Consider the following 27847-nt stretch of genomic DNA (forward strand, 5'->3'; position numbering starts at 1 on the left):
CAGTAATGGAGGCACCGAAGTGTGTTTCATTTTCTCTGCCTGAGCCATGTCTCCCTTTTTGACCACTGACTAAATGGTACCAATGCCCCAAATGTCCAGATTCATCATGAAGTGATTTCAACGCCATCCTCCAATACTTCTTGAGCAGAAACAGCTGGCAATGCCGAGGTCAGTCTGCGGGTGACATGACCCCGTATAAGATCTGGTTCTTCAACTCCAACCTAGACCATTCTTGCAGTAATGGAGGCACCGAAGTGTGTTTCATTTTCTCTGCCTGAGCCATGTCTCCCTTTTTGACCACTGACTAAATGGTACCAATGCCCGGATCATCTCAATGAGAAGCTGCCACTTCCCCAGAACTCAATTCCGGCAGCTGATTTGTCTTCAGAGCCATCAGGTTACAGTAAACTTGGGGAATGGTGTCATCAGAAGCTCCCAATTGATCCAATGCTCGATCCTGCCCCTCCTTTTCCTCTGCCTTCATGGTGATGGCAAACTGACACATGGCCTTCACCCAGGGGCAGGAATGCTCTCCCACTCCTCATCCCTGACCAGTCCCTCATGCGCCCGTTGGGACAAAGCATCAGCATCAACGTTCCTGCTTCCCGGCCGGTACTTCAGGCTGAAATCATCGGCAGACAATGCGCCGACCAACGATGGCCTGTGGCATCCAGTTTCGCTGAGGTCAGAATATAAGTTAGGGGGTTGTTGTCCGTCCTCACCTCAAACTTGGCACCGCAGAGGTAGTCACTCAGCTTATCCACCACCACCCATTTTAACGCCAGAAATTCCAACTTCTGCATGGGATAGTTTCTCTCGGAGGGTGACGGACTCCAGCTGATAAATGCAACGGGTCTCAACCCGGTGCCCTGATCCTGATACAGGATGCCCCCTAAACCCTCTCGGCTGCCATCCGTGTGCAGTACATATGGCAATCGGGGGCAAAAGCCAGCACCGCCGCCTGGGTCAGCAGCTCTTTCAGCAAATGAAAGGCCTCCTCACATTTTGCACCCCACCTCGGTCCAAAGGGCTCCAACAGATGAAGATACTCCCCACCCTCTTGTCCCTTTTCTCCCCTCCCTTTCTTCCCCAAGGGAGGGTAACCGCACTGAAGCTGATCCAATGGTGGATGACTTGCTTTCACGTGGCCTTTCACGAACCTCTGATAGTAACCATAGAACCCAAGGAACAAGCTCAGAGCACTCACAGTCTGAGGTCTTAGCCAAGCAGTAACCGCCTCTATCTTAGCCGGATCTGTAACTGCTCCACGCTGTGAGATTATGTGCCCAACATAGCTAACAGACATTTCAGAACTGGCACTTGTCCAGGGAGCGTTTTAACCCTTCAGTTTTCAGGCAGCCCAGCACCTTCAGCAGCCTTGCTTCATGTTCTTCCAAAGTGCATCTAAACACTATGAGGTCATCCAGATACAGCAAGTTCATATCCCCCACCGTCTTCTCCATGACACGCTGGAAGGTTGCAGGGCTCCCGATATGCCATGGGTAATCCTTTCGAACTGAAAAATCCCAGGGGCATATAAATGATGTCTTCTCCTTGTCGGCCTCACTCATGGGGATCTGTTAATATCCACTCCTCAAGTCCAGCACACTGAACCACTTCGTACCACTCAGGTAGGCCAGCAGGTCTTGAATCTTCAAGACTGTATACTGGTCGGGGACAGTTACGCCTGTTCAGAGACCTATAGTCTACACACACCCATACCTTCCCATTCTTCTTTCGAGCCACTACTGTTGGGGACACATAGGGGCTTTGGGACTCGGTGATGATCCCAGCTTCCTTCAACTTACACAAATGCTGCCAAACGTCCTCCACCTCTGCAGGGGCCAGTCACCGTGACCCTTCCCTGAATGGGGTATCCTCAGTCACCCCGACAGTGTGGTGCATGCTCTTGGAATAACCCACATCAAACTCGTCAGTGGAAAAGTCACCTTCCAGCTTCAAAATCTCTGCCAACCTCCTCTTCCAACCCGCAGGAACTGGGGAGTCCCCGAAGTTGAATGACTCAATGGTCAACTTTCCCCCTTTTTCCAATAGTTTCTCCCTGGCGTGTCTCACAGGGACACTAAACATTACCATCACCGGGAACAAATGCGCCAGGGGCATCCTCCGCTTGAAGGTGACCTCCCTCTTCGTAGCGTTCCTGACTATCACTGCAATCCTGCTCGCCTGTACAACCGAGGGCTTCTGCAATTCAGGCCTCACCAGTACCCCAGCAGGAAATACTGACTACCACTCATGGTCTTCCAGAGCGTCCACTAAGAGGGCCTCACCCTCAGGCACTCCAGGAAATTTGGGAGTCCCCATCACTCTCACTACTTCCTCAGGCCATACCACCATTGGCTTCGACTGGGTGAACCACAGAGTCCCTCGTCTAAATTCGGTATCCAGCCTAATGCAGCTACACATTTCCTCAGAAGAAGCTCGAAACATCTCCGTTCTCAACTCTGCCACAATCTCCTCTACCGCTCTCCAGGGCAGGCTATCCGTGGCCACTTCACTGCAGAGAACCACTACCGAGGACTGTACCCTGCTGATGGAGCCCTCCCCCCGCCTCCACCACTTTCTCCTCTTCCCTACCTCTCTGATCAACTCAACAAGGGGGGCGCATCTTTTGAGACTGTCAGAGACCCCAAGCAGTCAGGTCCTGGGACTGGGCACCCCTGGCTATCTGGTCCATTCTTGACTGATCCGCCTCAGCTGCCTGACTGATCCCTCTGCGCCGCAAGCACTTTAGCTGCCTCTCTAGCCGAAAAATAAAAGCAGAAAGCAGACGCGTGTTCTGAAACCCCACCATGAGCTCCATTAGGCTTCCTGTCAGGCCAAAAGCATCGTCCAGTGTTTGCATGTAATTGACAGCCGTCGCTACAGGACACCGTAACCTGACGGCTGTCACAACGTCAGCAGCCCGCCCATTCAAACATTCTCTTGTCACTTTACATCATCAGAGCACTGTCAACCATCAAACAACTGACAGGTCCACTCTGCCCAAGCCTCGTACTCCTCCTCCCCTTTAGGGGTGGGCATAATTCCAGAGAATAGATGGAACCTACCATAGCTGGGACTTTGAACCTGGGCATTTTTCCATTTATTCGCTAGAGAGGTAAGGACGGATACTAACTCAGAATTCTCACTCTTCACTGGGAGATGGGGACTAATTAGACATTCCAAATCTAACCACTCCTTCCCCTCACTCCTCAGAAATGAGAGAACCCTGTCTTTGAAATCTCCGCCCCCCCCCCCCCCCCCCGCCCAGCTACCGCAACGTCAGAGCTGGTCTGCATCAAAACGAGAGCTGTGCCCACCACTTTATCAAACCTCTGCCCACAATCACAACTTTAACAGTACTTAGCAGATGAATTAACAATTCATCCAGAGTACGAATATCTACCACAAAATAACAAACTGTACACAATATGTGATCAAACGATTGAGCTTTGTAATTCTTAATTTCACTATATGGTTAGTAAAGAAACAAAAAAAGAAAAGGACCCATTCTCATGAAACAGTCTAATGCGCGAATGTTGGAGTTCACAGTGTCATCCATTTGTTCCTGCCATCCTCCTCCGAGCATAGCTGGCCCTCAGACCCTCACTCCTCAGTCCACTCTGTCCCAGTGGTCTACCAACACTCTCCATTCGCATCCTCTCTCTTCATCTCTCCCCGACAAAAGACTGCAAAATCCCTGCTCCCAGACACACAAGAACAACATCCTGCTCATTGGCTAACATGCCCCGTTATCTCTAGTCATAACCCAAACATTGCTGCTACAGAGAAACCATTACCTTAGCCTTAGCAGTGAAACACTACAGAGAGGCCATTACATTAGCAGTGAAAGCTTACAGCACGTTACACTCCCTTCTGGAAAGTGCAACAGGGCTATTAAAACAAAAACCACGCCATTTTAAAATTTGCTTCCCCCAAGTCTGATTCTTCATTCTGGTTACTCCCCAGCCACCCCCTCTCTCTATGTTAGTCACTGCGCTGAAAAACATTTCAAATTGTTTTTTATATTGCTGTATGCATTGTAAATACATGGTGGTATTTATAACATTTAATTCCATATCTGTACTTTAACCTCTAATTTATTTTTGTGTAATTCTTTATTCTTTATCATAGTTGAATGTTGGTTTTTTTTTGCTGAATGTCATGATCTGACCAACACTCCAGCAAATTCCTAATGCTGGTGGTTTGAACCAGTACATTTTTCATCAATTCTCACCACTACAACTTAAGAGAACTTTGTAAAGTACTGGACACTTGCAGAGCCTCAACAAACACCAAAAAAAAAGTCAATTACTAATTCACATTTGGAGATTTGGTCAATCATAGAGTCGTAGAGCAGTATTGCACAGAAACAGGTTGGGATTCTGAGTCTGCGAGTTCACTGGGAAAGTTGAACCCAGTGTCTCCATGGAGGCTGGAGACCAGAGATGGGCAGTCCTGGCATTGGAGGACTGTGTCTGTGCATGGGTGGGAGGGAGAAGCAAGACATGTTTTGCTGCTGTTGTTTCGTTGCTTGTTGTGTTCTGTTTTGTTCTGCTGAGCATTGTGGGAATGTTATGTTGGCACCAGAATGTGTGGCAACACTTGTGGGCTGCCCCCGGAACATCCTTAGCATGTGTCGGTCATGCTACATTGGTGTTGGAAGTATAGTGACACTTGCAAGCTGCCCAGCACATCTTCACTGATTTGATTTGATGCCAATGGCGCATTTGTCTGTACATTTCTGTGTGCATGTAGCAAATAAAACTCATCTTATGGAATCCTGTTACCCTAAGAACTATAGCTTAAAACGTCTTGAACATACTTAATGGTTTTCTGTTGGATGCCTTCTGAGATAGAGATATCAGACCACTGGAAAACGATGCTGGAGAGGTAGTAATGGGGGACAATGAAATAGTGGATGAACTGAATAAATATTTTGAATCAGACTTCACTGTGGAGGACACTAGCAGTATGGTGGAAGTTCCAGGTGTCGGGGGCATGAAGTGTGTGAAGTTATCATAAATACAGAGAAGGCTCTTGGAAAATCTGAACGGTCTGACGGTAGGTAAGTCACCTGCACCTGATTGTGTACACCCCAGAGTTCTGAAAAACATGGCTGAAGAGACTGAAAGATGGCTAATGTGACGGCATCAGTAATGATCTTTCAAGAATCACTAGATTCTGGAATGGTTCCGGAAGACCGGAAAATTGCAAATGTCACTCCACTCTTCAAGAAGGGAGAGAGGCAGAAGAAAGGAAACTATAGGTCAGTTAGTCTGACCTCAGTGATTGGGAAGATATTGGAGTCTATTATTAAGGATGAGGTCTCAGGGTTCTTGGGGGCACGTGATAGGCCATAGTCAGCATGGTTTCCTCAAAGGAAAATCTTGCCTGACAAATCTGTTGGAATTCTTTGAAGAAATAACAAGCAGGATAGACAAAGGAGAATTGGTTGATGTTGTGTACTTGGATTTTCAGAAGGCCTTTGACAAGGTGCCACACATGAGGCTGCTTAACAAGCTATGAGCCCATGGTTCAGAAGGGTAGGAAACTGAAGAGCGCAGCAGAAGTAATAGGGGACTCTATAGTTAGGGGTACAGATAGGCGATTCTGTGGATGCAAAAAAGAACACAGATGGAAATTTGCCTCCCAGGTGCCGGGATCTGTGATGTTTCTGAACGCGTCCACAATATCCTGAAATGGGAGGGTGAGCAGCCAGAAGTCATGATTCATATTGGTACCAACAATATAGATTGAAAAAGGGAGGAGGTCCTGAAAAAAGAATACAGGGGGTTAGAAAGGAAGCTGAGAAACAGGACCTCTAGCGTATTAATCTCAGAATTTCTGCCTGTGCCACGCAACGGTGAGGATAGGAATAGAGTGAGGTAGCAGATGAATGTGTGGTTAAAGAATTGGAGCATGGGACAAGAATTCAGGTTTCTGGATAATTGGGACCCCTTCTGGGGCAGGTGGGACCTGTAAAAAAGGGACAGGTTGCACTTGAATCTGAGGGGGACCAATATTTTTGCGGGCAGGTTTGCTAGAGCTTTTGGGAGTGGTTTAAACTAATATGGCAGGGAGATAGAGCTGAGAATCAGCCAGCAGGTTTACAAGTAGATGATGGATGTAACGTTAATGTAAGGAAGGACAATCCAATGATTGGGTACAAATGCAGACAGAGCAAAGCGTTAAATTGTACCACAGAGGCAAAGTTCGAAAGGGTGAAGAATGCAGGACTGAAGGTGCTGTGTTTAAATGTGTATAGCATTAGGAATAAGGTGGACAAACTCGGGTGCATTTAATGATTGGTCGGTATGACATTGTGGGCATCACTAAGTCATGGCTGAAAGAAGGCCATAGTTGGGAGCTTAACATCAAAGGATATATTTGTTTCAAAGGAACAGGCAGAAGGGCATTGGCGGTGGTGTGGCTCTGTTGGTAAGAAATGGAATTACATTTTTAGAAAGGGGTCAGAGAATGTTGAATCTTTGTGGATGCGGTTAAGAACTTGCAAGGATTAAAAAAAACATTACGGGAATCATATATCAGCCTCCAAATAGTAGCCAGGATGTTGAGATTGCAAAGGGAGCTGGGAAAGGCATGAAGTAACGGTAATGTCCCAGTTGTAATGGGGGACTTCAATATGCAAGGGGATTGGGAAAATCAGTTTGGTGTTGGATTGCAAGAGAAGGAATTTGTTGAATGCCTACTAGGTGGCTTTTTAGAGCAGCTTGTGCTTGAGCCTACTCGGGGAAAGGCCATCTTAGACTGGGTGTTGTGTAATAACGCAGATCTTATTAGGGAGCTTAATGTAAAGGAACCCTTAGGAGGCAGTGATCATAATATGATTCAATTCATACTGCAATTTGAGAGGGTGAAGCATGTCACATGAATCAGTATCACAATGGAATAAAGGGAATTACAGAGGCATGAGAGAGGAGCTTGCCCCAGTGGATTGGAGGAGGATACAGGTGGGGATGACAGCAGAACAGTGGTGGTGGAAATTTCTGGGAATAGTTCACAAAGTGGACGATAGATATGTGCCACAGAAGAAGTTCTCAAGTTCTCAAGTTCTCTGGCATGGGTAGGCAACCGTGGCTGACAAGGGAAGTAAAAGCCAAGGAAAGGGCATATAAGGTAGCAAAAGGAAATGGGAAGCCAGATGATTAGGAAGCTTTTAAAATCCAACAAAAGGAAACTAAAAAAGCTAGGAGTGAGTGCAATTGCTATTACAAAGGAAAAAGTGCCAAGCAAACTGAAAGGTCGTAAGGTGGGTAAGTCACCTGACCCAGACAGACTACATCCCAAAGTCCTGAGAGAGTTTGCTAAAGAGATAATGATGCATTGGTCATGATCTTTCAAGAATCACTTGAATCTGACATGGTCCCGGAGGACTGGAAGATTGCAAATGTCACTCCACTCTTTCATAAGGGAGGAAGGTAAAAGAAATTAAACTACAGGTCAGTTAGAAAGGACATTACAGGTCAGTTAGCCTAACCTCAGTGGTTGGGAAAGTGTTAGAGTCTATTATTAAGGGTGAGGTTTTGAGGTACTTGGAGACTAACGATAAAATAAGTCAAAGTAGGCATGGTTCCTGCAAAGGAAAGTCTTGCCTGACAAATCTGACAGATCTTTGAAGAAGTAACAAGCAGGGTGGACAAAGGAGAGGCAGTGGATGTCAGTTATTTGGATTTTCAGAAGGCATTTGATAAGGTGCCACAAATGAGGCTGCTTAACAAGGTAAAATCCTATGGTGTTACAAGAAAGATACTGGCATGGATAGAGGAATGGCTGACAGGCAGGAGACTGCGAAAGAGGAAAAAAGGGGCCTTTTCTGGTTGGCTGCCAGTGACTAGTGGTGTTCCACAGGGGTCAGTATTGGGACCGCTACTTTTCACATTGTTTGTCAATGATTTGGATAATGGAATTGATGGCTTTGTGGCAAAGTTTGCGGATGACATGAAGATAGGTGGAGAGGTAGGTAGTGCTGAGGAAGCAATGCGATTGCAGCAGGACTTTGACAAATTGGAAAAATGGGCAAAAAAGTGGCAGATGGAATACAGTGTTGGGAAATGTATGATAATGCATTTTGGTAAAAGGAACAATAGTGCAGACTATTATCTAAATGGGGAGAAAATTCGAACATCAGAGGTGCAGAGGGACTGAGGAGTCCTCGTGCAAGACTCCCAGAAGGTTAATTTACTAGTTGAGTCTGTAAAGAAGGCAAGTGCAACGTTGGTATTTATTACAAAGGGAATAGAATATAAAAGCAAGGAGATAATGCTGAGGCTTTGTAAGACACTAGTCAGGCCGCACCTGGAATATTGTCAAAAGTTTTGGGTCTCATATCTCAGAAAGGATGTGTTGTCATTGGAGAGAGTCCAGAGGAGGTTCACGAAGATGATTCCAGGGATGATGGGGTTAACATATGAGGAGCATTTGGCAGCTTTGGGCCTGTACTCACTGGAATTTCGAAGAACACGTGGGGATCTCATTGAAACCTACTGAATGTTGAAAGGACTAAATAGGGTGGATGTGAAAAGGATGCTTCTTATGGTGGGGGTATCCAGAACTAAAGGGCACAGCCTCAAAACTGAGAGGCGACCATTTAGAACAGAGGTAAGGAGGAATTTTTTTTAGCCAGAGAGCAGTGAATCTGTGGAATGCTCTGCCACAGACTGCGGTGGAGGCCAAGTCCGTGGGTATATTTAAAGCATGTTGATAGTTCCCTGTTTGGTCAGGGCATCAAAGGAAATAATGAGAATGTACGTGTATGGGATTGAGTGGGATCAGCCATGATGGAATGGTGGAGCAGACTCAATGGGCTGAATGGCCCAATAATGATCCTGTGGTTTTATGGTCTTATGGTCTAACAAATGAAATGGTTGACTATATCCTAAATGGAGAAAACTACAAAAAAACTAAGTGGCAAAGGGACTTCAGAGTCCTTGTGCAGGATTCCCTAAGGGTTAATTTGCAGGTTGAGTCAGTGGTGAGGAAGGCAAATGCAATGTTAGCATTCATTTCTAGAGGATGAGAACGTAAGGGAGGATATGTTGTTGAAACTTTATAAATCACTGGCGAGGCCTCATTTAGAGTATCGAGAGCAGGCTGACAGCTCATTCCACACTCTCATGACCCTCTGAGTGAAGACCTTTCCCCTCAAGTTCCCCTTAAACATTTCACCTTTCACCCAGCCTCAGTGGAAAAGGCCTGCTTGCATTTACCTTATTGAAACTCTTCATAATTTTGTGTACCTCTATCAAATCTCCCCTCAATTCTCTACGTTCCAAGAAATAAAGTATTATTAAAACTTTATGGCGATAGCTTGCAAAGTCTTATTTTCAAAAACAACATCCTTTATCAGAGTCATATTGGCGTAGCCCTCTTGTATATTTGACTGCTGTTTTATCAGTATATTTCTTTTTATTACATATATATTGTATATGTCCTTCTTTGGAATATTAGACCATTTTTTTCCATCTCACAATTGATTTCCAGACCACAAGATATGAGATTTATCCAAAGTTGGCTGATCACAGTCTAGTGCACTAAAATTGGCTCCTGTGCTTCCGAGAAAGAGCTGGTAAAATCAGCTTATAATTTACTGCTTCTGACAATATTGGAACTCCACTGCATTATGATGACATTTCGATGGAAACAACGGTGAACTGCTGGGAGAACAAAGTGTTCAAAGTTCAAAGTAAATTTATTATCAAAGTACATACATGTCACCATATACATCCCCAAGATTCATTTCCTTGCACTTACAGTAGAACAAAGAATTACAGTAGAATTTATGCCAAACTATACATAAACAAAGACTGAAAAGCAACCAATAGGTTCAAGAATGCAAATTGTCAAAATAATAAAAAAGTAAATAAATAATACTGAGAAAATGGGGTGTAGAGTCCTTGAGTCTATAGTTTGTGGAGTCGGTTCTGCTTTGAGGTGAGTGAAGTTATCCACGTCGTGTTCATTGTGTTCAGCATTGTCACTGAACTAGCTTTACAGCAAATAGAGGCATCTTTGCAAGAGTTCTGAAGAAGGGTCTCGGTCCAAAACTTTGACTGTTTTTTCCCCTCCATAGACACTGCCTGACCTGACGAGTTTATTTACTTAGTGAAATACAGCATGGAATCAGCCACACCACCCAGCAATCCCCCAGTGTAATCCTAGCCTAATCATTGAACAATTTGTAATGATCACTTAACCTACCAAATATGGGAGGAAACCAATGTGGTCAGAGGGAGAACGTATAAACTCCTTACACACGGCGGCTGGATTTGAACCTGGGTGACCTGTACTGTAAACGGTGGTGCTAAGCACTACACTACCATGCCACTCTCAGGTTCCTCCAGCATTTTGTGTGAGTTGCTCAAGATTTCCAACCTCTTGTCTTTTCAAGAGAATGAGTCAAACCAAAAGAACATAAATAGAGTTGACTAAAATTAAGTTCTTTATGATGTCTTAAGCCTACTGTATGTGTACTCAATGTGATATTTTTGTGTTTATTCACCACAGCTACCTCATCCTTGAATTCTCAAATACAACAACTCCAACATCTCCAGCAGCTACAGCAACAACAACCGAACCATCAGCTGCCTGGCCAGCAGGCATCTCCCCCTCAAAAACAAAGCCAGTCGCCAGGGCAAGGCCTCCACTCACCGCTGACTCCACCCAATCCCCTTCAGGTACGGCAGTTTAACTTCGATGGCTGAGAATCATGCCTGTGTTCTGGGTTGCAATCGAATACAGTGGAAAGGGTAACCAGCCAAGACTCCCTCACCTGAACCTGTCCCGTCAGGCCTCTGTTTGATCCATTTCCCTCTTTTCTCACTACTAACATCGGGCCGGAGGTGCAGGAGTCTTGGGTCCTGCACCACCAGTTGTTGCCCTACAGCCATTGGCATGGAGGACTTCACTGGCCTCAACACCGGGCTGACTCCTTAGCCTGTAGACTCGCGTTCAGGGACTCTGCCTTTGTTACGTGTGTTTTTTCTTGGATTCCATTGTATTTCTTTATTTTCCTGTGGGTGCCTGTAAGAAAACGTATCTCAAGGTTGTGTATGGTATACATACTTTGATAATACACTCACTTTGAACTTTGAGAGTGGGAGGTGATGACCCTGATCGGCTGGATGGGCAGAGCTAAAGTGATGAGCTTGAAATGGGCTCCACGGTGTGTTTGGATTTAACCTCCATTTCAAATGGATCAGAATCACTTCAGATTCTCCGCTAGTCTGTTGTCAGCTCAAGGAAGACTGTGTCCGTTTCAAGATTCAAGATTGTTTAATGTCACTTCCAGCATGCCGAGGAGGATGAAATATTTGTAAATCTGGATCCAATGCAGCACAAAAAAAACACTTTATGGTAAAGATAATAATAATAATAATAATATAAAAACACACATAATAAATATAAATACATAAGTTAGCTTATATACATAGATTGATTGTATGTATGTCCATTGAGTGACGCTAGGTACAAGAGTGTCTGTACATAAGAGACTCTGACAGGGTGTGATAAAGTTGTGGTGGTTGGGGGTGTGGAGGGGCGGGTTAGTGGGTGGAGGTGTTGATCAGCCTCACTGCTTGGGGAAAGTAATTGTTTTTGAGTCTGGTTGTCCTGGCGTGGATGCTATGTAGCCTCCTCCCTGAAGGATTCCTACTTACATCCTGCATTTATTAAGTCATATTTTGAACACTTAAAAATTAGTTTATGGGACACTGACATATTTATTGCTCATTTCTAGATGCTCTTGAAAAGCAATAACAGCAATGCAGCCGTTAACTCACTAGACTGATATCCAGGGGTGTGAACTATTGATCTGGATATTTCAATTTGAGTCCTAGCACTGCAGTTGTGAAATTTACATTCAGTTCATTAAATAAATCTGAAATAAAACCACTGTCTCCATGATAAAACATAAAATATTACATCACAGTACAGGATCTTTGGCCAACCAAGATAAACCAAACCCTTCCCTTCCTTCCTACATAGCCCTCTATTTTACTATCATCCAGGTGCATAAAAGTTTCTTAAATGTACCTAATGTATCTGCCTCTACTGCCACACCTGGCAGGGCATTCCATACACCCCCCATGCCTGCCAACTCTCTGTGTAAAACGTTCACTTCTGACATTACTTTCTTCCATTCTCCTTAAAAGGGGTAATGGCAGCATAGCAGTTAGCGCAACGCTATTACAGCTCGAGGCTTTCCTGAGTTTGGAGTTCAGTTTCGATGCAGTTCTGTAAGGAGTCTCTGTACGTCTTCCCCATGGAATGTGTGGATTTTCCCCAGATGCTCCGGTTTCCGACCACGGTCCAATTGGGTTAGGGGTTAATCGGGTTGTGGAGTTGCCGGGGTTACGAGGTTTGATAAATCACAAACAAAACATAAGTCAATAAAATGTTGCCCCCTCAGGTTATCCACCCGATTTATGCCTCTTATCATCTTGTACACCCTAATCAAATCACCTCTAATCCTCCACTCCAATGATACAAGGCCCAGCTCACTCAACCTATCCTCATAAACCATGCTCTCTAATCCAGGCATCATCCTGGTAAGTCTCCTTTAAACCCCTCTCACACCCTCTCTAAAGCTTCCACAGCCTTCCTATAATGAGGTGACCACAACTGAATACGACACTCGAAGTCTGGTTGTGTGATTTTGTAAAGCTGGAACTCCCAACTCATTGCCCTTTAACCACAATATTTTATGTAAATCAGGTAACAGCGACTTTGTGTCAAGTTGTCAGGCATTTTCACATGGTAGCTAGTTTACCGAAGCATCAAGTTTGGTACAAAAACAGGCTTTGTGCTCAGAGGCCACGTGCAAAATTTTTATGTGAGAACAAATACTGGACTTGAAGTATCAAAAAAGAAAGGGCATAACTAAAGAGTTTTGTGGATCAGTATATTCATGGTTTTTTTCTATGTAGCATGTCGGTTGAATGAAAGGGAACCTGCCATACTTATCCCCTTTATATCATGCCGCTAGACCACAGATTGTGACAGGGAGCAGCAGATAGATACTTCCAAAAGCTTCAGAGCTGCCTCGACTGCTTGATTTTTCAGACCTGTTGTCTTTTTCAAGGAACAAAAGTTACTACACCCAATGATCTGGTTTCAAAGTGCTTATTTAATAAGAGGTACTGAAAGCTTGTAGACAACAAGACAAGCCAATGTGTGATTATTGCCTTGGGAAAGGATTTCCAGAAACTCTAGAGACCTTTACTGAACATCTTGTGCTACTGACTTCAGTCATCATGACACCAGAAGCTACATTAACTTCTTTCTTTAGGATGTGAAGTTATATAAAGTTGTAGCCTAGTTATTCGGAAGTAAAATCATGAAGTACTTTTTGCGTAAATATTAGTAGACTTTGCAGAAGGCTACTAATACTGGGACAATTAGAGAGTTCACGATCCGAATCAGGTTTAACATCACTAATATTGTGAAATCGATTGTTTTGCAGTAGCAGTACAGTGCAATACAAAACAATTACTATGCTACAATGAGAATATATAGAAGTTGTGCAAAAAGAGAGCAAAATAGTGAGGTAGTGTTCATGGATTCAAGGACCATTCAAAAATCTGATAGTGTAGGGCAAGCAGCTGTTCTGAAAACATTGAGTGCATTTCTTCTGGCTCCTGTACCTCCTCCGTCATGGTAGCAATGAGTAAAAGACGTGTCCCAGATGGGCAGGGACCTTCGGAATGGATACCACCTTCTTGGGGCTTATTTATTATTTCTATTTATTTTTTCTCAGCTCAAGCTGGTAAAACCTGAGGTACAGGCATAGCCAAGCACACTCATTTCTCAATTGCTAGGAACTTTTGAACTATTCGAGTGGTGTTTAGTATTGTGGCTTTCTGGAGATTTACGCAGATATTACTGTGTATCCTTAATTGTTTAATGCTATTGTGTAGTGACTTTAGGATGACATCAGTTGTAGATATTACTATCAGGATAATGTATACCCTGTTTATATTACAAAGTCTTTCAATTTCCTCTTTTAATTCAGCATATTTCTGGTGTTTACTATTACTGATTTCTGTATGTTAAGTGTGTGTTCGGAATCGTTATGTCTATTAGGTAACTTGTTCTTACTTGTTTATCCTATATTATTATTATTTTCTCATCTCAAGTTGGTAAAACCTGAGATACGGGCATAGCCAAGCACACTCATTTGCAAAATTGCTAGGAACTTTTGGACTATTCTAGTGGTGTTTAGAATAGTGGCTTTCTGAAGATTTACACAGATATTACTGTGTAGGCCTAATTGTTTAACGCCATTGTGTAGTGACTTTGGGATGACACCAGTTGTAGGTATTACTATCGGGACAATGTATACCCTGTTCATGTTCCATAGTCTTTCAATTTCCTAAATTAGTTCAGCATATTTCTGGTGTTTTTCATTTATTGATTTCTGTAAGTTTTGTGTGTTTGGAATGACTATATCAAGTTGTTCTTGCTTGTTTATCCTGGATTATTATATCTGGACTGTGATTATGGATCGTCCTATCTGTAATAAGTGATCAGTCGTAATATAATTTGTGGTATTCTGACTCTAAAACTAGATCTAGCTTGTATGTACAGTAAGATGCGATTTCATTTCTGAGTTTGTACTTTAAAGCAAGATTTTGATGAATGATGTTTGCACTTGATTGTGCCTGTGTAAGTAATCAGATTGAGTTAAACTGCTGCAGGATCCTGTAATGCATTGGACTGTTTCTCAGAATTTTTACATTTATCATCCTGAATTTGTTGCTCTTTTATTATCTATTTTTGATAATTTTATGTGTTATCCACCTGATCCTGTATTGTTATTATTATTATTATTATTATTATTATTATTTCTCTTTTATATTTGCATAGTTTGATGTGTTTTGCACATTCGTTGTTTGTACAGTCGATGTTTCAGGCCAAAATTAATTCTGTTATGGTTCTTGGATTTACTGAGTATGCCCACAAGAAAATAAATCTCAGGGTTGGGCATGGTGACAGATAAGTACTTTGATGGTAAATTTACTTTGAACTTTGAAAGTTCACACTTTCATCCTCTGGTTCTTGATACCCCAACTCTAGAGAAGAAGAGCAAATATATTTACCCTCACTGTGTTCCTCGTGATTTTATGCACCTTTACAGGACCACCATTCAGTCTCCTATGCTCTAAGTCCTGCCCTACCTAACCTCTTCCTATAACTCAGTCCCTCAGTCCTGACAGCATCAATTTAAGTCATTACTGCACTCTTTACAGTTTTAACAACATCCTTCCTATAGAAGGGGTCCAAAAATGAACTCAGTTTCAATGTGCAGTTTCAACATCTCCCAATCCAACTACACCATGAACTTTTGTACTCAAACACACACAGCATACTGCCAGCGTTCACAAATAAGCCATTAATATACACTCTGTTGCCACTTTATTAGGTACACTAATAAATTCTCATTCGTTCAAATATTTAATCAGACAAACACGTGGCAAAAACTCAGTGCATAGAAGCATTCCAACATGGTCAAGAGGTTCAGTTGTTTTTCAGACCAAATATCAGAAAGAGGAAGAAATGTGATCTAAGTGACTTTGCCTGTGGAATGGGTGTTGGTGCCAGACAGGGTGGTTTGAGTTTCTGACCTCCTCGGATTTTCACACACACAGTTTCTAGAGTTTGCAGAGAATAGAGCTAAAAGCAAAACAAAAATCCAATGAGTTGCAGTTCTGTGGACAAAAATGCTTTGTTAATGAGAGGTCAGATGAGAATTGGCAAAATAGTTCAAGCTGACAGTTGTTGTGTATTTACCATATGAGTAATATTTGAATAATATTGTAAATATATTGTTTGATAAAGAATTCTTTGTTGGTTAAATAATTTATTATGTTATACAGTATACAGGTAGTCCCCAAGTTACGAATGTCCGACTTACGGCCAACTCATACTTACGAACCGAGGAAGGAGAACACCGTCTCCCATTTTAAGTCAGATCACAACGCCGTCCGCCATTTTAAGTCGTTGCTGTTGACACTGTGTTCAGTGTTTAACTTCGTATTTAGCTTAAAATTTACTTAGTAAGACTCACCCTGACCCCGCCCACCCCATTCCGTTCGACTGTTGGCACAGTGAGATCAGCACCGGGCTGGAGAACGGAGGTTCCCGAGTTCAATCCAGTGAGAGACCACTCCCGTGCTGGGTTGATGTTGATCCAGTGACTCCCGCACCATCCGTGCCGGGTTGATGTCGAGCTTGCAACTCGACCTCGTAAAAAAAAACACTGCGACCTCCAGTTTAAATTCCCACGCGGAATATTGTGAAGGATCAAATACCCAAACCCAGCACAGCCCCCACTTGTCCCATTTAGCCTGTCTCAGTGTGGTGGTCCTTAGGACCCAGTGGACCTTGGGACCCGCTGCCCACAGTGTTTCTATTCCATTGGCGGAAAGCGATCGCGATTGAAAATAAAGAGGAAATAATAAAGCATTTGGAAAGAGGTGAAACACCATCGGTCATTGGAAAATCGTTAGGCTACAGTCGGTCAACGATTGGAACAATTTTAAAGGATAACGAGTAAAGTTAGTCAAGTGTTTGTCTTAGTATATAGTATATATTTTACCTTTCTATGCATATAAAACACTTAAGAAACGTATGTATTCCAATAATTAAATCATTGCGTTGCTTAGTAATAATTGTAGCTTTCTTCGGGGCAGGGCCTTTCACATGCTCCGTTATTCTCACTTTATCCGTTATCCTTTAAAATTGTTCCGATCATTGACCGACTGTAGCCTAATGATTTTCCAATGACACGTGGCGACTCACCTCTTTTCAAATGCTTTATTATTTCCACTTTATTTTCAATCGTGATCACTTCCCGTCACTGGAACAGAAACACTGCGGGCGGCGGGTCCCGAGCTCTGCCGGCTCCCGAGGTCCACTGGGTCCTAAGGACCAGGGTGCTGAGGAAAGAGGATTTCTTGGAATGTATGCGGGATGGTTTTCTGAACCAACATGTCGAGGAGCCAACTAGAGAGCAGGCCATTCTAGATTGGGTATTAAGCAATGAGGAAGGGTTAGTTAGCAATCTTGTCGTGCGAGGCCCCTTGGGTAAGAGTGACCATAATATGGTGGAATTCTTCATTAAGATGGAGAGTGACATAGTTAATTCAGAAACAAAGGTTCTGAACTTAAAGAAGGGTAACTTTGAAGGTATAAGACGTGAATTAGCTAAGATAGACTGGCAAATGATACTTAAAGGGTTGACGGTGGATATGCAATGGCAAGCATTTAAAAATCACATGGATGAACTACAACAATTGTTCATCCCAGTTTGGCAAGAGAATAAACCAGGGAAGGTACTGCACCCGTGGCTGACAAGGGAAATTAGGGATAGTATCAAGTACAAAGAAGAAACATAAAAATTAGCAAAAAAAAGCGGCACACCTGAGGACTGGGAGAAATTCAGAGACCAGCAGAGGAGGACAAAGGGCTTAATTAGGAAAGGGAAAAAAGATTATGAGAGAAAGCTGGCAGGGAACATAAAAACTGACTGTTAAAGCTTTTATAGATATGTGAAAAGAAAAAGATTGGTCAAGACAAATGTAGGTCCCTTACAGTCAGAAACAGGTGAATTGATCATAGGGAACAAAGACATGGCAGACCAATTGAATTACTACTTTGGTTCTGTCTTCACTAAGGAGGACATAAATAATCTTCCAGAAATAGTAAGGGACCGAGGGTCTAGTGGTGAAATACATGTGGAGGGAAGTGGTGTTAGGAACTGAGGGAAATACATGTTAGTAGGGAAGTGGTGTTAGGTAAATTGAAGGGATTAAAGGCAGATAAATCCCCAGGGCCAGATGGTCTGCATCCCAGAGTGCTTAAGGAAGTAGCCCAAGAAATAGTGGATGCATTAGTGATAACTTTTCAAAACTCCTTAGATTCTGGATTAGTTCCTGAGGATTGGAGGGTGGCTAACATAACCCCACTTTTTAAAAAAGGAGGGAGAGAGAAACCGGGGAATTATAGACCGGTTAGTCTGACATCAGTGGTGGGGAAAATGCTAGAGTCAGTTATCAAAGATGTGATAACAGCACATTTGGAAAGAGGTGAAATCATCGAACAAAGTCAGCATGGATTTGTGAAAGGAAAGTCATGTCTGACGAATCTTGTAGAATTTTTTGAAGATGTAACTAGTAGAGTGGATAAGGGCGAGCCAGTGGATGTGGTATATTTAGATTTTCAAAAGGCTTTTGACAAGGTCCCAGACAGGAGATTAGTGTGCAAACTTAAAGCACATGGTATTGGGGGTATGGTATTGATGTGGATAGAGAATTGGTTGGCAGACAGGAAGCAAAGAGTGGGAGTAAACGGGACCTTTTCAGAATGGCAGTCAGTGACTAGTGGGGTACCGCAAGGCTCAGTGCTGGGACCCCAGTTGTTTGCAATATATATTAATGATTTAGACGAGGGAATTAAATGCAGCATCTCCAAGTTTGCGGATGACACGAAGCTGGGTGGCGGTGTTAGCTGTGAGGAGGATGCTAAGAGGATGCAGGGTGACTTGGATAGGTTAGGTGAGTGGGCAAACTCATGGCAGATGCAATTTAATGTGGATAAATGTGAGGTTATCCACTTTGGTTGCAAGAACAGGAAAACAGATTATTATCTGAATGGTGGCCGATTAGGAAAAGGGGAGGTGCAACGAGACCTGGATGTCATTGTACACCAGTCATTGAAGGTGGGCATGCAGGTACAGCAGGCGGTGAAAAAGGCAAATGGTATGTTGGCATTCATAGCAAAAGGATTTGAGTACATGTGGTGAACTACATATACCTGTCTGGACACGCCCCCCCCCCCCCCCCCCCGCTGACTGCTCCTGTGGCCCCTCCCACTGACCGTGGATCCTCCCGGATCCTCCCGGTATAAAGGCAATTGAGGCCTGAGCCCTGCCCTCAGTCTCCAGGATGTAGTATGGTGGTCAACTACTGCTTGTTCTTTCTTCCAGTCAATAAAAGCCGATATCTCGCCTCACGTCTCAGAGAGTTATTGATGGTGCATCAATACAGGAGAAGGGAGGTTCTGCTGCAGTTGTACAAGGCCTTGGTGAGACTGCACCTAGAGAATTGTGTGCAGTTTTGGTCCCCTAATCTGAGGAAAGACATTCTTGCCATAGAGGGAGTACAAAGAAGGTTCACCAGATTGATTCCTGGGATGGCAGGACTTTCATATGAAGAAAGATTGGATCGACTAGGCTTATACTCGCTGGAATTTAGAAGATTGAGGGGGGATCTTATTGAAACGTATAAACTTCTAAAGGGATTGGACAGGCTAGATGCAGGAAGATTGTTTCCGATGCTGGGGAAGTCCAGAACGAGGGGTCACAGTTTAAGGATAAAGGGGAAGCCTTTTAGGACCAAGATGAGGAAAAACTTCTTCACACAGAGAGTGGTGAATCTGTGGAATTCTCTGCCACAGGAAACAGTTGAGGCCGGTTCATTGGCTATATTTAAGAGGAAGTTAGATATGGCCCTTGTGGCTAAAGGGATCAGGGGGTATGGAGAGAAAGCAGGTACAGGGTTCTGAGTTGGATGATCAGCCATGATCATACTGAATGGTGGTGCATGCTCGAAGGGCCGAATGGCCTACTCCTGCACCTATTTTCTATGTTTCTATGACCACCACACTGAGACAGGCTAAATGGGACAAGTGGGGGCTGTGCTGGGTTTGGGTATTTGATCCTCCACAATATTCCACGTGGGAATTTAAACAGGAGGTCGCAGTGGTTTTTTTACGAGGTCGAGTTGCAAGCTCGACATCAACCTGGCACGGATGGTACAGGAGTCACTGGATCGACATCAACCTGGCACAGGAGCGGTCTCTCACTGGATTAAACTCGGAAACCTCCTTTCTCCAGCCCGGCGCTGATCTCACTGCGCCACCAGCCAAACAGAACGGGGTGGGCGAGGTCAGGGTGATTCTTACTAAGTAAATTTTAAGCTAAATACAAAGTTAAACACTCAACACAATGTCAACGGCATTGACTTAAAATGGCAGACAGCGTCACGATCTGACTTAAAATGGCAGACGGCGTTCTCCTTCCTCAGTTCGTAATTATGAGTTGTCCGTAAGTCGGACGTTCGTAACTTGGGGACGACCTGTACTGTATAACTGTATGTTTTATGCAATCATAATGATGTGTGCTGTTTGCGACTGCTGGTACTGTGTTTTGCAGCTTGGCTCCAAAGGGACACTGTTTCATTTGGCTGTATTCATGTGTATAGTTGAAAGACAATTAAACTTGAATTTGTATGTGCTCAGGTCAAGGAACTGGGCAGGAGAAATCGCTGCGGACACTACCCACTCTGCAAATTGCCCTTTCCAAAACCTCCCTTCTAGAAAGCACTATAGGTCTATTAAAACAAAAACTTCACACCACCTTAAAAGTTCCTTCTCCCAGGCAGTTCATCTAATTCTAGTTAGCCACCCTCACCCCACCCCCTCTATCTATTCTTCCCCTGACACTGCACTGTAAACAGCTTAAACCACTTTTAATAATCCTGTTTGCTTTGAAAAATGAATGTTGGTATTTTTAAGACATAAGACCATAGCATTTAGGAGCAGATTTAGGCCATTTGCTCCATCAAGTCTGCTCCACTATTTCATCATAGCTGATCCAATTTTCCTCTCAGCCCAATCCCCTACCTTCTCCCTGTATCCATTCATGCCCTGACCAATCAAGAATCCATCAACTTCTGCCTTAAATCACTGTAAAAATATCCCTCAGACAGCAGCAACTCATTCAGAATGCTACTGCAGAGTCCATAACACTAAAAGACCATAAGACGTAGGAGCAGAATTAGGCCATTTGGCCCATCGAGTCTGCTCTGCCATTCAATCATGGCTGATTCTTTTTTCTTCTTCCCTCAACCCAAGTTCCCAGCCTTCTCCCCATAACCTTCGATCTCTGCCTTAAATATACCCAATGACCTGGCCTCCACAGTTGCATTGGCAACAAATTCCACAAATTCACCACCCTTTGGCTAAAGTAATTTCTCCACATCTCTGTTTTAATTAGGCGCCCCTCTATCCTGAGGCTGTGCCTCCTTGCCCTAGACTCTCCCACCATGGAAAGCATCCTTTCCACATCTACTCGGTCTAGGCCTTTCAACATTCAAAATGTTTCAGTGAGATCCCCCCCTCATCCTTCTGAATTCTAGTGCATACAGATCAACAGCCATCAAATGTTCCTCATACGATAACCCTTTCATTGCTGAATCATCCTTGTGAACCTCCTCTGAACCCTCTCCAACACCAGCACATCTTTTCTAAGATGAGTGGCCCAAAACTGTTCACAATACTCAAGGTGAGGCCTCACCAGTGCCTTATAAAGCCTCAGCATCACATCCTTGCTCTTGTATTCTAGACTTCTTAAAATTAATGCATTTGCCTTCCTCACCACCAACTCAACCTGCAAGTTAACCTTTAGGGTGTTCTGCACAAGGACTCCCAAGTCCCTTTGCATCTCAGATTTTTGGAGTTTCTGCCCATTAAGAAGATAGTCTGCACATTTATTTCTACCACCAAAGTGCATGACCATGCATTTTCCTACATTATATTTCATTTGCCACTTTCTTGCCCATTCTCGTAATCTGTCTAAGTCCTTCTGCTTCCTAACTGTTTCCTCAACACTACCTGCCCCTCCACCAATCTTCATATCATCTGCAAACTTGGCAACAAAGCCATCAATTCCATCATCTAAATCATTTATATACACCATAAAAAGAAGTGGTCCCAGCACCAGCTCCTGCGGAACACCACCAGTCACTGGTGGCCAACCAGAAAAGGATCTTTTTATTCCCACTTGCTGCCTCCTACCAGTCAGCCAATGCTCTTACCATTTTAGTAATTTTCCTGTAATACCATGGTTTCTTAACTTGGTAAGCAGCCTCATGTGTGGCACCTTGTCAAAGGCCTTCTGAAAGTCCAAATATATAACATCCATTGCATCCCTTTTATCTATCCTACATGTAATCTCCTCAAAGAATTCCAACAGGTTCTTCAGGCAGGATTTTCCCTGAAGGAAACCATGTTGACTTTGTCCTATCTTGTCCTGTGTCACCAAGTACTCCATCACCTCATCCTTAACAATTGATTCTAACATCTTCCCAACCACTGAGGTCAGGCTAACTGGTCTATAATTTCTTAAAGAGTGGAGTGACATTTGCAATTTCCAAGTCCTCTGTTACCATGCCAGAGCCCAAAGATTTTTGAATGATCATTTCTAATGCCACCACAATCTCTAAAGCTACCTCCTTCAGAACCCTAGGGTGCAGTTCCTCTGGTCCAGGTGACTTACGTACCTTTAGGTCTTTCAGCTTTTTGAGCACATTCACTCTTGTAATAGTAACTGCACCCACTTCTCTTCCCTCACACACTACAACATCAGGCACACTGCTGGTGTCTTCCACAGTGAAGACTGATGCAAAATAATCATTTAGTTCATCAGCCATCTCCTTGTCCCCCATTATTATTTCTCCTGCCTCATTTTCTAGCAGTCCTATATCCACTCTCATTTCTCTTTTATTTTTAACATACTTGAAAAAACTTTTACTATCCACTTTGATATTATTTGCTAGCTTGCTTTCATATTTCATCTTTTCCCTTCTAATGATATTTTTAGTTGCTCTCTGTAAGTTTTTAAAGACTTCCCAATCCTCTATCTTCCCAATAAATTTTGCTTTGTTGTATACCCTCTCTTTTGCTTTTACAATAGCTTTGACTTCCCTTGTCAGCCATGGTTGTACTATTTTACCATTTGAGTATTTCTTCATTTTTGGAAAACACGTCCTGCACCTTCCTCATTTTTCCCAGAAACGCCCGCCATTGCTGCTCTGCTGACATCCCTGCCAGCAGCTCCTTCCAGTTTACTTTGGCCAACTCCTCTCTCATACCACTGGAATTTCCCTTACTCCACTGAAAAACTGCTATATCAGACTTTACTTTCTCCCTATCAAATTTCAAGTTGAACTCAATCATATTGTGATCACTGCCTCCTAAAGGCTCTTTTACCTTAAGCTCCCTAATCACCTTTGGTTCATTACATAACACCATATTCAGTATAACTAATCCCCTAGCAAGCTCAATGACAAACTGCTCTAAAAAGCTACCTCTTAAGCATTCAACAAACTCACTCTCTTGAGATCCATTACCAACTTGATTTTCCCAATTAACCTGCATGTTAAAATTTCCCATGATTACCATAATGCTGCCGTTTTGACTCGCCTTTTCTAATTCCTGTTGTAATCTGTGGTCCACCTTCCAGCCATTGTTGGGAGGCCTGTATATAAATGCCAGCAGTGTCCTTTTACCCTTGCAGTTTCTTAACTTAACCCACAAGGATTCAACATCTTCCAGTCCTATGTCACATCTTTCTACTGATTTGATGCCATTCTTTACCAGTAGAGCCACACCACCCCCTCTGCCTACCTTCCTATCCCTCCGATATAACGTGTAACCTTGGACATTCAGCTCCCAACTACAACCATCCTTCAGCCATGATTCAGTGACGGCCACAACATCATACCTGACAATCTGTAATATTGCAACAAGATCATCCAAATTATTTCTTATACCACATGCATTTAGATACAACACCTTGAGTACCGTATTTGCTGTCCTTTCTGATTCTAATGATTTGATACTCAGCCTGTTGGCTGCAACTAAGTCCCATCACCTGCCTGCCCTTCCTGGCAGTCTGACTGCACGCTATCTTTACTTTTTTTTACCATCTGTCCCTTCACTCCAATTCCCATCCCCCTACTAAGTTAGTTTAAACCCTCTCCAACAACTCTAACAAACCTGCCCATGAGAATATTGGTCCCCTTTGGGTTCAGATGCAACCTGTCACTTTTGAACAGGTCATACCTCCCTCAGAAGAGATCCCAATGATCCAAGAACCTGAAGCCCTGCCCCCTGCACCAGATTCTCAGCCACACATTTATCTGCCAACTCATCCAGTTTCTACCCTCACTGGCATGTGGTGCAGGCAGCAATCCAGAAATTGCTACCCTGGAGGTCCTGCTTCTCAGCTTTCTATCTAGCTCTCTGAAATCTCTGTTCAGGACCCCTTTGCTTTTCCTTCCTCTATTATTGGTGCCAATATGTACCAAGACATCTGTCTGCTCTTCCTCCCCCTCCAAAATGGGAGGCAACATACCATCCAGGTGTCAGATTCACATCCACAGAATCTCCTGTCTGTTTCCCCTCACTATCAAGTCCCCTATCACTGCCACTCCCTTAACCATAGAACCATAGAACACTACAGCACAGTACAGGCCCTTCAGCCCTCCATGTTGTGCCAACCCATATAATCCTTAAAAAAAGTACTAAACCCACACTACCCCATAACCCTCTATTTTTCTTTCATCCATGTGCCTGTCCAAGAGGCTCTTAAATACCCCTAATGTTTTAGCCTCCACCACCATCCCTGGAAAGTCATTCCAGGCACTCATAACCCTTTGTATAAAAAAACTTACCCCTGATGTCTCCCCTAAACTTCCCTCCCTTAATTTTGTACATTTGCCCTCTGGTGTTTGCTATTGGTGCCCTGGGAAACAGGTACTGACTATCCACCCTATCTATGCCTCTCATAATCCCTTCTTCTCTCTCTTTCCCTTCTGCACCACAGACCCATGGTCAGTGACTGTAACCCAGTCGCTGTGGCATTCTCCACGGAGGTCATCCCCCACAAACGATACTTGTTTTTGAGGGGAATGGCCACAGGGATGCTCTGCTGTAACTGCCTAGCTCCATTCCTCCTGACAGTCGCCCAGCTACTCGCCTCCTGCAACTTCGGGAGTCCTCACTAAGACCAAGAAAGTAGAACATATCATCCCAGTTCTCAGATCACTGGCTTCCTGTCCATCAGAGGATTGACTTTAAACTATTACTACTGGTTTATAAAGCACTGAATGGCCTAGGGCCAAAATACATCTCCGATCTCTTGCTGCGTTATGAACCTTCCCGAGCTCTCAGGTCATCTGGGGTAGGTCTGTTTACCATCCCCAGGGTCAAACTAAACATTATGGAGCAGCTTTTAGTTACTCTACTCCACATGTCAGAAATAGCCTTCTGAATTCCAGCAAATACAGTCCCAGAGCCATCAAACTTTCTTCATGTGACCAGCCATTCAATCCTAGGATCATTTTTGTGAACCTCCTTTGAACCCTCTCCAGTTCCTGGACAACCTTTCTAAGATAAGGAACTCCTGCACAAGGACTCGCAAGTCCCCTTGCACCTAAGTTTTTTTAAAATATTTTTTCTCCATTTAGAAAATAGTCAACCCTATAACTTCTTTTACGAAAGTGCATGATCATACACTTCCCAACGTTGTATTCCATCTGTCACTTCTTTTCCCATTCTCCAAATCTGTCTACATCCTTCTGTAGCCTCTCCACTTCCACAAAACTACCTGCCCCTCCACCTATCTTCATTTTGCCTGTAAAAATTGCAACAAACCCATCAATTCCATCATCCAAATCATTGACATGTAACATTAAAAGAATTGGTCCCAACACAGATCTCTGTGGAACGCCACCAGTCACCAGCAGCCAGCCATAAAATGCTCCCTTTATTCCCATTCTTTGCTTCCTGCCAATCAGCCACTGCTTTATCCAGGTTAGAATCTTTCCTGTAACACCATGAGCTCGAAGCTTGTTAAGCAGTTTCATGTGTGGCGCCTTGTCAAAGGTGTTCTGAAAAACCAAGTACACAACATCAACCAATTCTCTTTTGTCTATCCTGCTTGTTACTTTTTCAAAGAATTCCAGCAAATTTCTCAGACAAGATTTTCCCTTGAGGAAACCCTGCTGACTACGGCCTATTTTATCATGTGCCTCCAAGTACCCTGAGACCTCATCCTTAATAATCAACTCAAACTTCTTCCCAGCCACTGAGGTCAGACTAACTGGCCCATAGTTTGCCTCTCTCTTTTCTTGAAGAGTAAAGTAACATTTGCAAATTTCCAGTCTTCCAGAATCAAGTGATTCTTATAAGATCATTACTAATGACTCCACAGTCTCTTCAACCACCTCTTTCAGAACCCTGGGGTGTACACCATCTGGTCCAGGTGACTTATCTACCTTCAGACCTTTCAATTTCCCAAGAACCTTTTCTCTAGTTATGGTAACTTCACACACTTCATGTCACCTGACATCTGGAACTTCCACCATTCTGCTAGTGTCTTCCACAGCAAAAACTGATGCAAAGTACTTATTCAGTTTGTCTGCCATTTTGTTGTCCCCCATTACTACCCCTCCAGCATCATTTTCCAGGGGTCCAATATCCTCTGTTGCCTCTCTTTTCCACTTTATATGTCTGAAGAATCTTTTGGTATCCTCTTTAATATTATTGGCTAACTTATTCCATCTTTACCTTCTTAATAACTTTTTAGTTGTTTTCTGTTGGTTTTTAAAAACTTCCCAATCCTTTAATTACCACTAATTTTTGCTCTATGCTATGCCTTCTCTTTGGCATCTACTTCTCTTGTTAGCTACAGCTGTGTCATCTTGTCTTTAGAATACTTCTTCCTCTTTGGGACGTATATATCCTGTGCCTTCCAAATTGCTTCCAGAAATTCCAGCCATTGCTGCTCTGCCGTCATCCCTGCCAGTGTTCTTTTCCAATCAATTCTGGCCAACTCCTCCCTCTTGCCTCTGTGATTCCCTTTACTCCATTGTAATACTGATACACCTGACTTTAGCTTCTCCTCAAATTTCAGCGTGAATTCAAATTTATTATGATCACTTGCCCCTAAGGGGTTCTTCTACCTTAAGCCCTCTAATCAATTCTGGCTCATTGCACAACACCCAATCCAGCATAGCTGATCCTCTAGTGGGCTCAGCCATGAGCTGCCCTAACAAGCCATCTCTTAGGCACTCTTAAAATTCCCCTTTACTGGAATCCAGCACCAACCTGATTTTCCCACTCTACCTGCATATTGAAATCCCTCAAGATAACATGCAACATCGCTCTTTCAGAATGCATTTTCTATCTCCCATGGTAATTTGTAGGCCACATCCTTACTACTGTTTGGGGGTTTGTATACAACTCCCATTCGGGTCTTTCTACACTTGTAGTTCCTTAGCTCCATCCGCAATGATTCAACACCTTCCAACCCTCTGTCACTTATTTCTAATGATTTCATTTCATTTTTTACCAACAGAGCAATGCCACCCCCTCTGCCTTCCTGCCTGTCCTTTTAATACAATACTTATCCTTGAACAGTAAGCTCCCAGCCATAAATTTCTTTCAGCCATGATTCAATGATGCCAACATCATACTTGCCAATCTGTAACTGTGCTGCAAGTTCATCGACCTTATTCCATATACTGCATGCATTCCAATATAACACCGTCAGTCCTGTATTCACCCTTTTCGATTTTGTCCACCTTTTACGTTGCGATTCATCCTGTTGACTGCAATTTTGCCCTATAAGCAGCCTTTCCTCATTACACATTGCCATTGTTTGTAAACCAGCTACCTCATCTTCAGCACCAGCATCCACCTTCTTGTTTAACAATACTTAAGTATTTATATATTTTAGTCCATATCCATACCTTAACCACCAATTTTATTTTTATGTAATTCTTTATTGAAGAAGGATCTAGTGCTTATTCTTTATTCTTTATAATTGATGAATTTTGCTGGTTCTTGTTGCATGTCCCACCCTGACCAACACACCACAACAAATTCCAAATACATATATGTGCATATGGTGAATAATGTTGATGCTTCATTCCTGAATGTGCTGCCTGAGGATTGGGGGAAGAGGCACAGTTACCTA

At 43.3% G+C, this 27847-nt stretch overlaps 1 protein-coding gene across 1 annotated transcript in view; it reads left to right on the forward strand.

Annotated features, from left to right (window-relative positions):
* The window catches only part of pou6f2 (POU class 6 homeobox 2), a 655269-nt gene that overhangs the window by 431596 nt on the left and 195826 nt on the right, over window positions 1-27847 (forward strand). Inside the window, exon 5 of the mRNA XM_073031620.1 lies at window positions 10531-10700. Coding sequence (XP_072887721.1) covers window positions 10531-10700 — 170 coding nt within the window. The remainder of the gene's footprint in view (window positions 1-10530; window positions 10701-27847) is intronic.

The sequence above is a fragment of the Hemitrygon akajei genome, chromosome 1, assembly GCF_048418815.1.
Source record: "Hemitrygon akajei chromosome 1, sHemAka1.3, whole genome shotgun sequence".
NCBI classification, from domain to species: Eukaryota; Metazoa; Chordata; class Chondrichthyes; order Myliobatiformes; family Dasyatidae; genus Hemitrygon; species Hemitrygon akajei.